Raw genomic sequence first — 12,296 nt, forward strand, 5'->3', positions numbered from 1 at the left:
TTTCCAATTATCAATCCCTATTTACATTTTCTTAAAAATCTTTTTACCAATACCACTTATTTTCCATCAGACATCATTTTAACATTCCTTAATTTTACAGTGCTTCTGCAAATAATCCTTAAATTTCTTCCAGTCTTCCTCCACCGACTCTTCTCCCTGGTCACCAAGGCCTGGTTAAAGAGGTACGTTTTCGCCCGGCGCCTCAAGGTGTGTAATGAAGGCACCAGGCGAATCTCCCTGAGGAGAGCACACCACAAGTGGGGAGCCACCAAAGAAAAGGCCCATTCTCGTGTTGCCAGCCTCTGGATCTCTCACAGAAGAGGCACAAGAGATCATCAGGAGATGATCTCAGGGTCCAGGTAGGTTCATATGGAGAGAGGCGGTCCTTGAGGTATTGCAACTCCTACATCCACACAGATGTAGAGCAACTTTCCCACGCTATTCGGAAGTACCCTTGGATAACTTCCATGCACTGACAGCAAGAGATGGAAGGAAGCAGCAAATCACCTGGATTTCTTCTTATCATGCATGAAACGAACTCTCTGCCCCTTCACGTCTTCCACGGTGAAACGGTCACCCTGGCTCAACTCTCTCTCTTTCCCATTTGCCACAGTCAGCAGTCGGCCGTTGGTGGGAGGGTCAACCACATGAAACAAGAAACCTTCTCCTTCGCCAACAGGGCCTTGCAACTCCAGGATGGAGAGGTCAATGGGCTTCACCTCGCCAATTCCTAACTGGAGTGAGCCATTTGCCCTGAGAACAGGAGTTTGCATGACAGCTAAAACAAACCAAACAAAACCCAGTTAATATGTAGACCTCAGCTTTATTTCACTGAAGATTTCTATGCAGCTTTCACAGTGCAGCTAACAGAAGTTGCAAAACTGACCACAATGCTGACCCTTCAGCCCAGCCCATCCCTGCCCATCTGCAACACAAAAAATACACAACGCCTTATGTCCCATTTTTAAAAGAAAAAAATCCAGCAGTTTTCTAGATCTCCCTTCGACCTTAAGTGAAATACATAGGATTGTTGCGGTAGAGAACACCAGAAAAGAGAAAAATGGACGTTTTTATAGTAGCAAAGCCACTAATTTTAGGTAATATGCCAGGAAGTTATAGGTTTGAGAGTTGTGATGCCTTTTATCAGAGATCCCCTTGCCCACACTTCTGTATATATACAACACACATATATTGAACTACAGTTCCCATGGTTCAGTAAGGCTGATAAAGAGAAATGGATCTGTCTGTTAAATCAGATTACCTGTGGTGTAGATTGATTGATTGATTGATTGATTGATTGATTGACTTATTTATTATTACATTTCTATCCCACCTTTCCTTCAAGACACTAAAGGTGTCATAAGTGGTCCCGGTTTTTATCGCAACAACCCTGTGAAGTAGGTTGGGCTGTGAGACTATGACTGGCCCAAGGTCACCCAGCGAGCTGGATGGCCGAGTAAGGATTTGAACCTTGGGTCTCTCAGGTCCTATTTCAATGCTCTAACCACTACATGCACTGTCTCTGATCACCAGCCCTCCTCACAACCCATGAGGTTCACTGTTACTTCATATGAACAGATGGGAAACTGTAAGTGAGAGAGTGACCCACACTAGCCGGGTGCCAAGGGGAGCGTTATGGGAAAATACTCACTTTCACACTCTCTGCTCCAGGGATTTCCATAGAAACCATGGCTGCAGTCGGAGACACAGCGGCTTTCCTGCAAAAATGTAGTGGAGTCGCAAACTCGGCACCGACTTGATTTGTCGCATTCCAAACATCCTTTGGGGCAGGCTAGCATGAAAAGGAAAGGAACGAGATTTTCAAATAAAGATCAAACGCTACCGCTGCCATTTTCTAGTCTCGGAAAACAAGGCCGCAACTGTGTTATTACTTTATTAATGGTCAACGAAACAAGAGTCCAAGCACAAACGGCTTGTTGGGCCAACATTGCCCTGAGCGCTGGGGGGTGAAAGGCAATGCAACAAACAGGACTCTCAGACTATAAAATCTTCTCGTTCAGTTCAGGAAGCACACATTCCTTTAGATGTGGACACCAGTGTCTGGGCACATGAGCGCACGAATACACACACACACACAAAGTTTGAGATCACACTTGATTGTGCCTCAGGAGCTCCTAAATCTGTGGTTGGCTTCGCAGTTAAGCTCACTAAGCAGCTATTGTTATAAAGAAGAAGAAGAAGAAGAAGAGTTTGGATTTGATATCCCGCCTTTCACTCCCCTTCAGGAGTCTCAAAGCGGCTAACATTCTCCTTTCCCTTCCTCCCCCACAACAAACACTCTGTGAGGTGAGTGAGGCTGAGAGACTTCACAGAAGTGTGACTGGCCCAAGGTCACCCAGCAGCTGCATGTGGAGGAGCGGAGACGCGAACCCGGTTTCCCAGATTACGTGACTACCGCTCTTAACCACTACACCACACTGGCATTGTCTTAAATATGAAGAATGCAAAGGGACACATCTCCACGCTTTAAGAAAAAGGGAGCCTGCTTGTTCAACATTTTTAAATTTGCTCCAGTTACTGTCTTTTCCAGATAATCTGTTTATTGAGCATTCTTCCTGATTTCTTTGCACAGTGTTTGTGGTGAGGTTATACAACGCTACCAGTTTATTGGGGATTCACTCTGATTTACTTGTGAAGCTAAATGATGTTGCATCAAGCAATTGTTATCTCACAGCCTCCAGTGCATATCCCTTCACTTTCCTTACTGCAAACCTACCCCTCCCCCAAAACACATTCTTTTTTGGAAACAGGTTTGTTGCTCAGGAGTGTCACTTTTGCCAGTATGCCACAGAATCCCACTCACAAAATAATGCCCCCAAAAAATTATTATGAAGGCCTGGGTGACCTGGAGGGCTTGGATGAGAAGGCAAAAACGTTTAGGCAGGATTATCAAACAGTAGAACGCTGATATATTGGGTTAATTGTTTTGCGAGATTCACCCATCTCTCGATTGTAAAAAGCCTCAAGGCACTTTACAAAAGAAGCATGAGCAGCTTGGACACCTGCGGCCAAGAGGCCGTCTGGTGTGAGCAAAGTTCAGTTGAGTAAGAACTTCCAAAAGCTAGGTATAAATCCACTTAAAAAAGATTCTTCACCCCTCCTTTCCTAGTATAATCTATGTCAGGCTTCCTCAACCGCAGCCCCCCAGATGTTTTTGGCCTACAACTCCCATGAGCCCTAGCTAGCAGGACCAGTGGTCAGGGATGATGGGAACTGTAGTCTCAAAACATCTGGAGGGCTGAGGTTGAGGAAGCCTGATCTATGCCAGCTGGCAGCAATCCCTAGAAATCTTCCAGGGATTGAGGCCCAGCCCTTCACGGTCTAGGACCCACGTACCTACGGGATCGCCTCTCCCGGTATGCCCTGCGGAGGACCTTAAGGTCCATAAATAGCAACACCCTAGAGGGCCCGAGCTCTAAGGAAGTCAGATTAGCCTCAACCAGAGCCAGGGCCTTTTCAACACTGGCTCCAGCTTGGTGGAACACTCTGTCTCATGAGACCAGGGCCCTGCAGGATCTGATTTCTTTCCGCAGGGCCTGTAAGACAGAGTTGTTCCACCTGGCCTTTGGCTTGGAATCAACTTGATCCTCTTCCCCTCTTTCCTTTTTCCTTTCTCCTTCTGTGATGGAACTCCTATTTGGGGACTTCCCTGGCTTTTTTCTGGCCCACGTAGGACCAGTCTGGATAGTTGGCCTTGGTGAAGATTTGACGTTTTCATCCCCAAATAATTCTTGATTTGAGTTTCTATTCAAATGAGGCTGCATTTTAATGTTGTATTTTAATCTTGTTTTTAAGTTGATTCTTAATCAATTGTTTTATATCTGGTGTTAGCCGCCCTGAGCCCGGTTTTGGCTGGGGAGGGCGGGGTAGAAATTTATTATTATTATTATTATTATTATTATTATTATTATTATTATTATTATTAAGCAGAGAGTGGCGGCTGCTTCAGGTGACAGAACTGGGGAGCGGGGAGCAGAGGTTGGCTGTTGGAGGACAAATACAATGGTGGACACTGTCCTGCTGCTAGTGTTGGAAGTAGCTTCCTGATGTGGAATGGGAGGGGAGGGGGCTATCTCCTTCCTTGGAGGTTTTTAAGCAGAGTTTGGATGGCCATCTGTCATGGCTCCTTTAGTTGAGATTCCTGCACTGCAGGGGTTGGACTAGATGACCATTGGGGTCCCTTCCAACCCTACAATTCTATGATTCTATCGTATTCTTTGCCTGAGGCAGCAAAATGTCTTGGGCTGCCCTACTGTAAGCCACACATATTCAGAGAAAGAGTTCTCATCCCGAGATGAGTACAAAGTAAGATAAAGGATCAGAAGCTTTGCTACAGCTCTTCATGTCCTAAAGGTAAAGTTAAAGGGACCCCTGACCATTAGGTCCAGTCGTGGCCGACTCTGGGGTTGCAGCGCACATCTCGCTTTAGTGACCGAGGGAGCCGACGTACAGTTTCCAGGTCATGTGGCCAGCATGACTAAGCCGCTTCTGGCGAACCAGAGCAGCAAACGGAAACACCGTTTACCTTCCTGCCAGAGCGGTACCTATTTATCTATTTGCACTTTGATGTGCTTTCAAACTGCTAGGTTGGCAGGAGCAGGGACCGAGCAACAGGAGCTCACCCCTTCGCGGGGATTCGAACCGCCGACCTTCTGATCGGCAAGCCCTAGGCTCTGTGGTTTAACCCACAGCACCACCCAGTTTTCAGAGACCAACAACATCAACAGGTTTGTTTAAGTGAAGCACATAAGCTGGAATATTATTTTATCCAGCCCATGGATTCTCGAGTCCTCTTTTTGCTCAGGCTGCTTACCTGTGAACTCAAGTGTGTTTTAAGCTTTAATCCCCTTATTGATATTCACCTGAGCACCTTTGCTCTCCGTGGTCTGCATAAAACCGCTTTCCACATGTCGAGACGCACTGGGAACCCATGAGGAGAAATGGGGATTCACAGAGGGCACATTCACTTGGGGCACGGCACTGCAGGCAGCGGTCATCATCACATCCTGGAAAACACGCACAGATAACTTAGGAATGAATTCCTCTAGACATAAACGCAGGGCACAGTTCTGCGTCTCGTGATCTGATTACACCCTGGCCAACGCAGCATACACAGTTAGCTCATTCTGTCCTTACAATACTCTCGCAGGGCATGGCATGTCCAAGGTCACACAGTGAATTCTATAGCTGAGCAAGATTTATATATATATATATATATATATATATATATATATATATATATATATATATATGCAGGTTTTGGTGTCTTCGGGTGTCTTCCCGTGTAAGAGTTGGGGTGTCTAGGCGACGTTTCGACGAGGTCTCACTCGTCATCTTCAGGCTGGTGCTTTCGGCTTCTTGTTACTGGAACAGAGGTCTGTTCCAGTAACAAGAAGCCGAAAGCACCAGCCTGAAGATGACGAGTGAGACCTCGTCGAAACGTCGCCTAGACACCCCAACTCTTACACGGGAAGACACCCGAAGACACCAAAACCTGCATTCCTGTACCCGTGAAAATCTACGAAAGCAATATATATATATATATATATATATATATATATATATATATATATATATATATATAGTTTTTATTACATTTTCTGTTTTACAATTTAGAATATTCATTTAAGCAACCTTAAAATATCAAAAACTTCCCTTCTTCTCTTTCCATGGTTCATTTTGCATAATATAAAGCCCTGGATATTTTATATAAACCAAACCATTCAGTATTCCATTATTACATTCATCAAAACTTATTTAAACTGTTGAATTTATCTTAATGCTGCCAACGTTTTCAAGTGTACACAATTCCCCCTCCCCAATATATTCAATAAACATTTTCCAATCTTCTTTAAACCTATGTTCTTCATGTTCTCTTATTCTGTCTGTTAGGCCCGCAAGCTGCACATATTCCATCAGTTTAAGTTGCCATTCTTCTGTAGTTGGGACCTTGCTCGTTTTCCATTTTTGGGCTAACGAAACACGGGCCGCAGTAGTGGCTTACATAAATAACCTTTTTTGACACCTGGAAAGCTGAACAAGAATTTGCACTTGGATTGTCTACATCAAAGCCCAACATTCTAGCTACTGCAGGGTGTACAAGTGTACGTATGTATGTGCATGCATAGAGAGAGAGAGAGAGAGAAATATTGAGTATAATAGATGCTACCGGATGATTAGAGCTGGCAGGACAGAAGCCACTCAACACAAGCAGACAGCGCTGGGTTCCTAGCTCAAGTGCAGGTGGACATTGCCTCAGAGTCCCAGTTTTTGGCCTTAGGAGAACTCATTCAGGCGATGCACCAGTCTCCTGTCATCCATGGGGTTTGACATTCCTGGAGTCTCTCCTGCTCCACAACTATGCAGGAGCATGTGGCTGAGGAACAGGCTGCAGGCCCTTTAAATAGTGCAACCAGGTCTCGCAAGGTGGAGCCACTGTAAGGTCCAGACATGTCACCTTTTTAAGGCTTCAGATGACTCTTAAGCCTTTGCTGAGAGAGCATCTTCCCAAGTGCAGATATAAGGTCCTACTGGGAGCTGTCCAGGGTTCTGATCTGCCTGGACCTGGACAGGGCTTTGTATCCATTACCACTTTCCTTCAAGATCCCAAGCCTCAGAAGAACATTATAGATATATGCCAGCTTAAATGCAGTTGTAGGTCTTGAGGTGACAGCGCAAATTTGCGGCGAAGGTTTTCTGAGTAACGGGCTTTTTACTGTTCCCGTATGTCCTAAATCACAACAGACAGGCACTGTAAACCCAAAACGCTGTAAGCATAGCAGGGATCACATTGACAGGTCTCATTTGAAGGCAGAACTGCCACTCCGAATAGGATACCTCTGTCACTACAGTCAGACGGTGTCAGGCCCAGAATTCACAGATTCAGACCATGAATCTGGAGGCTGAGGTGTGTCAGGAGGGGATTCACTCAGGAGAGCCCACCACCAAGCTCAAGCCAAAGTGAGGAATTACTGAAACATCAGTAGGTTGAAACAGGTCATATAGCAAGCTCTGAACTATAGGAAAGCTTCCAAGCTTGACTTTCTCTCTGGTATCAGTAAGAACAGAAACCTGTTGTTGCTGCAGTTGATGCTCCCAGTTCTAGCCACCGAGCAAATCTGTCCCACTTCTCATTTGTATTAGTATTATGTATTTTCATATGTACCCCACTTTCCTCCAAGGAGCTCAAGGAAGCATACATGGTTCTCCCCCTCCCCATTCTAGACTCACAACATCCCTGTGAAGTAGATCAGATTGAAAGACTAACCCAAGGCCACCCAGTCAGCCTCATGGATGAGCAGAGATATGAATCTGGGAATTCCAGGTCCTGTGGAACACAGGTGGCGCTGTGGGTTAAACCACAGAGCCTAGGACTTGCCGATCAGAAGGTTGGCACTGCCACTCACTACATTGATACTGCCTCCTTATATTGTGCACATGCGTGCACCACATACACCGAGAACCTCAGTCCCAGTGGCCAAATCCAGCCCACCAGACCTCTCTGTTTGGTCCTTACGTCTCTACTCCATCCCACAGGGCACAAGAGTGACTTTGGCTGACCGGGAAGCCTCCTTGAATTGTGATAATGCCTCTTTCTCGCCTGGAAGAAGGATGGGGTGGAAACCTCTGACTTCCGCCTTACAGCAATGGAGCCTACTCTACACAAATAAGAGTCAAAGGATCATAGAACTGTACAGTTGAAAGGAATCCCAAGTCCCAATCCCTAGTCCAACCCCCTGGAATGCAGGGGGAAAGGTCTGCCCACTTTTGCACCTGGCCCCGCCCACTACAAATATGCGGCCCTCAAAAAGTTGCCAATGGTGGAATGCTGCCCTTGGGTTGTAAAAGATCTCTCACCCCAGTCATGGACTGCTACATTCCCGTGAAGGAATGTGGACACCACAGCAACTGTTTGGCATGCCCTTCTCACCAATGAGGGACGCGGGTAGTGCTGTGGGTTAAACCACAGAGCCTAGGGCTTGCCGATCAGAAGGACGGCGGTTCAAATCCCCGCAATGGGGTGAGCTCCCATTGCTCGGTTCCTGCTCCTGCCAACCTAGCAGTTCGAAAGCACGTTAAAGTGCAAGTAGATAAATAGGTACCACTCCAGCAGGAAGGTAAACGTTTCCGTGCGCTGCTCTGGTTCACCAGAAGCAGCTTAGTCATGCTGGCCACATGACCCAGAACCTGTACGCCGGCTCCCTCAGCCAATAAAGCGAGATGAGCGCCACAGCCCCAGAGTCGTCCGCGACTGGACCTAATGGTCAGGGGTCCCTTTACCTTAACCTTTTTTCTCACCAATAGCATGAGCTCTCCCCCTTCTCCTTGTGTCCTTTACCGCCCAGTCCAAAGCAAAATCTTGACTTGTCTCACAAAGTGGCAGAGGACCCACTCCACTGACTTGTCTCAAATGGGGGCACAAGACACAATCTGTCCAGCAAGGAATTAGTGAACTTCCATAGCAGTATCTGACAGAGGTCGTTTGTGGATGGTGTCCTTGAGAAAGGAAATCAAGTACACTTACCCTGCAGGCAAAGGAGCAGAGACTTACTTTGGCAAGTGTCGGATTCCTTGTAGAAAGCAGGAGGGCAACGCTCCACACAGGAACCTTCGTAGAGAATGTATCCCTCCATGCACTGCAAGCAATCGGTGCTCTGGGGACCACTACAAGCGTTGCAGCTCCAGTCACACTCTGGAATACAAAGAAGGAAGAAAATACACACACATCCTAAGCAAAGCCCACGGTCTGCTCGGCTTCCACCCACTCATTTTAACATACCAAACGGTACTGACTGCAGATGCATTGAAGGGCAAAGAAAGAACAGCGGAACAGATGCAAGGCAGGAGAGAAAATGCCTAAGGAGATGTTCTTAGAATAACACAGATCTTTCTCTGGGGTTTAACATTTCCCAATTATGTTAAACATGGACACAGGAGGCTGCTTTTGAAAGGTCCAGTCAGGCAGTCGCAACGGCTGCTCCCTCGAGGTCCTTGCGGTTGCTGTCAGCCGACACTGCTCCATGGCGTCTCCTGCCACGGTTAAACCGTAAATCTCTTATCTTCCACTCCTGCGGACTTCTGGGATTTCCCCGCAAGCGCTGCTAATTAAGCAGGCCGAATCAATGACGAAGGTGACATTGCCCTGAAGTCAAAAGGAATTTCGGAAGAGAGCGTGGCAAAGTTAATAACAGGGAGGCAGGGACATCTCAGCCGCGCTGCTCCAGGCAGCTGCTGGGTACCTCCTGGGAGACGCATGCAATAACTGTGAGAGAACCATGCTACTGTGAAAAGAGCTGAGCATTTATTCAGCACCAACAGAGCGCCAAGTGCTATACATCAGGGTGGGCTTAAGAACCTAAGAACAGCTCTGTTTGATCCAACCAAAGTCCAGCATCCTGTTCTCAGGGAGACCAACCAGAAGGTTATGGGATGCCTGTAAGCAAGACCAAAGAGCAACAGTCGTCTCTACACCTGCAGTTCCCATCAAAGGCTTACTGCCTCCATCTAGCAGTCAGCACTATCGGATCTAATCTGCTCTTTACTAGGCAGAGGGCCTTCTCAGTAGTGGCGCCCGCTATGTGGAACGCCCCCCCCAATCAGATGTCAAGGAAATAAACAAATAACTGACTTTCAGAAGACATCTGGGAAGTTTTTAATGCTTGAAGTTTTATTCTTTTTTTTAGTGTTCTGTTGGGAGCCGCCCAGAGTGGCTGAGGAAACCCAGCCAGATGGGCGGGGTATAAATAATAAAATTATTTTTATCATTTGCTAGAACCTCATGATCTATTAACCAGGGCCATGCGTACAATTGTGAAAGTAATGCAGTTAGAATAAAAGACAAGGTGTCTCTGAGCGTTCTGAGATTAGGATTTTGTTTTCAGCACCAGAACTGAATTGAACTCAACCTCCAGTCCTTTCACACAGAAGTCTGTTCCTGGATAACTTGCTTCATTCCGGCAGATTAATTTCAGAAGAAAGAGCTGCTTTCTTGCTGCTTAAACCTTGGCTGATCGGCTGCTAATCGCCCAGAGATGTTGACAGGAGACCCCAGCCTACCTTTTGCAAACCCCTGCTGTGCAATACAGAGAAGTGAAGTGGATTACAATCCCCAGGATGAACAGAGGATGGGATATGGCGATGGGGGTGTGGAAGGGGAGAAAAGCCAGCACAGGATATAGCAATCACAAAAGTCCTGGAGGAACAGGGTGGCATAGAGATAGAAGCTGTCCTAGTCAGGTGTTACACAGACCCAGAGAGGATGATGTGGGAGCCCTGCTGAATCTAAGAATAGCCCCTTCTCCAAGCTTAAGAAGGGGGGCTGTTGTAAAAGGAAACCAAGATAGCACTGGCACTCTAGTTTTCCAGACCTCAAGGTGAGCCAGGGTGCAAATACATATGGGCAGAAAGAAGTTGCAGCTGTCCTTGGATGCCCTGGCAAGAGAAACTTGAGCAGAGCAGAAACAGTGAGCGTAAGAGAAGGAGAGAGGGGGGACATGGGGACACTGTACAGATTGACATTGACCCTAGAGCCCCAGCTGCAGCATTTAGAACTATTTGGCATGTTAGATGGCTGGCATCACACTGCAAGTCTGTGCAACACCATCCCATTTCCTGGAAGGCACTCTCAGTGGTGCTGAAACAACGTCTGCATAGCTCCTCTCCATGGTAAGTAGTTCTGGGTGCTGCAGCTAGATCAGAGATCATTTGTCACGGGGGCAAGGGGGCTCTTTTAACCTGCGCCAAAGCAAAAGAATTTCTCCCATGGAATCCACATCCTCCAGCCACATGAAACATCAGCTCAGTACTCCTTTTGAAAATCTTGAGCTCCTTCTCCAATGTACATCAGGAAAAAATACAGCCTGGCAAACTCACGAGGATTTATTTTACATTCTAGGTTAGCTACCAGCATGAGTTTAACCAAACTGCGGGAGGCAGTGGAAGACAGGAGTGCCTGGCGTGCTCTGGTCCAGGGGGTCACGAAGAGTCGGACACAACTGAACAACTAAACAACCACAAGGTTAGCTTGGGAATCAGGGTAGGAATTTAGGATTATAGATGGACGCCAATTTCCGTTTCTTTCCGTTTCTCCCTTTTTCAGCCTTAAGTTCAGCTCTCTGATTTCTCCATCGGTTTGTGTCTTTTTAAAAGCCACCATGAAAATTCACCAGCATCTTAGTGCAAATTTCTCCTGATCTATTTGTATGCAACTTTACCCTGATATGCACATTTTTGCAAACAATTTCCCCTAATGTAATGCATTTTTGCATGCTATTTTCACTAACTTGCGCATTTTAATGCATGCTTCCCCCAATACGCACATTTCTGTACATCTTGTTTGTTAGAGAACTGCATCACAAAATTCAGAGAACTGTGAATTTCAAAGAGAAACCCGTTTCGGTTCCTGTGTTGTTTCAGGAAGTGCAAATTAGGACGTTTCATATTGAAATGGGAACTGAACTGAATTTCTTCCCCACCCCTAATTAGGATAATAGTAAAAATTAGCAGGTTGCTGGGTTCTGTCTGTGGGCAAGGGGGGAAGAGATGTCCTTCTTGACTCTCCTCTGATTTCACTGCTAAACAGTTTGAATTTTGAACTCCACACATCTCTATATGCTCATATCCTGCTGTGACATGAAAGTGAGTCTAGAGTCTTTTACGAGTCCTGGGATCAAGTTCCTTAGCTTTAACTTTCTTCCACCTTAGGTAGTTAAAAAGAGTCCCAGTGTTTCAGGTTAGTTAATTATACAGCAAGCCTTCTGAGGGTGATGCACAGGAATCTTTGATGGTGGTGCATTTGCAATGTAGCTTTATATAAATTTAATAAATAATAATAACGAAGGTATGAAGAGGGAAGGAAGAAAATATTCATACTGGGCCTGATTTTCTTCCTCAGAAAACACAAATGTGGAACTGGCAGCATGTGCTGAAGGCTTGTTCCTTCAAAGTTCTCTCTTGAAATATGTATATTCAGCCTTGCAATATTTATAAATCAGAGAAAACTCCAGCAAATATACAAAATCTTATATAAATGTTAAAGGGGAGGAGGAGGGATTTAGCAAGTTAAGCTCACCCATCAATCGACTGAACCGCTAGCTGAGCAAATGGCAAATCTTGACCCTCGGAAGAGAGTTTGATGGCTCACTTACTCAATCATTTACAAGCGAAGGATTTGCAATAATCTTGTTTTTCACTGGGAGCAGAATCCCATGAAAGCAGATAACCAGGGGAGCGAGGGAAGCAGCAAAGGGTGGGAGGAATGTGGTTTGGAAGGAGAG

At 46.1% G+C, this 12,296-nt stretch overlaps 1 protein-coding gene across 2 annotated transcripts in view; it reads right to left on the reverse strand.

Moving 5' to 3' along the window:
- FRAS1 (Fraser extracellular matrix complex subunit 1) overlaps positions 1–12,296 on the reverse strand; it is a 390,698-nt gene that overhangs the window by 125,091 nt on the left and 253,311 nt on the right. For both annotated transcript variants that reach the window (XM_081206862.1, XM_081206861.1), the window contains exons 23-26: positions 8,573–8,713; positions 4,884–5,027; positions 1,652–1,792; positions 508–778 (exon numbers count right to left, since the gene is read on the reverse strand). In XM_081206862.1, the coding sequence (XP_081062988.1) occupies positions 508–778; positions 1,652–1,792; positions 4,884–5,027; positions 8,573–8,713 (697 nt within the window). The remainder of the gene's footprint in view (positions 1–507; positions 779–1,651; positions 1,793–4,883; positions 5,028–8,572; positions 8,714–12,296) is intronic.

This window comes from Podarcis bocagei, assembly GCF_964188305.1.
Source record: "Podarcis bocagei genome assembly, chromosome: 9".
NCBI lineage: Eukaryota > Metazoa > Chordata > Lepidosauria > Squamata > Lacertidae > Podarcis > Podarcis bocagei.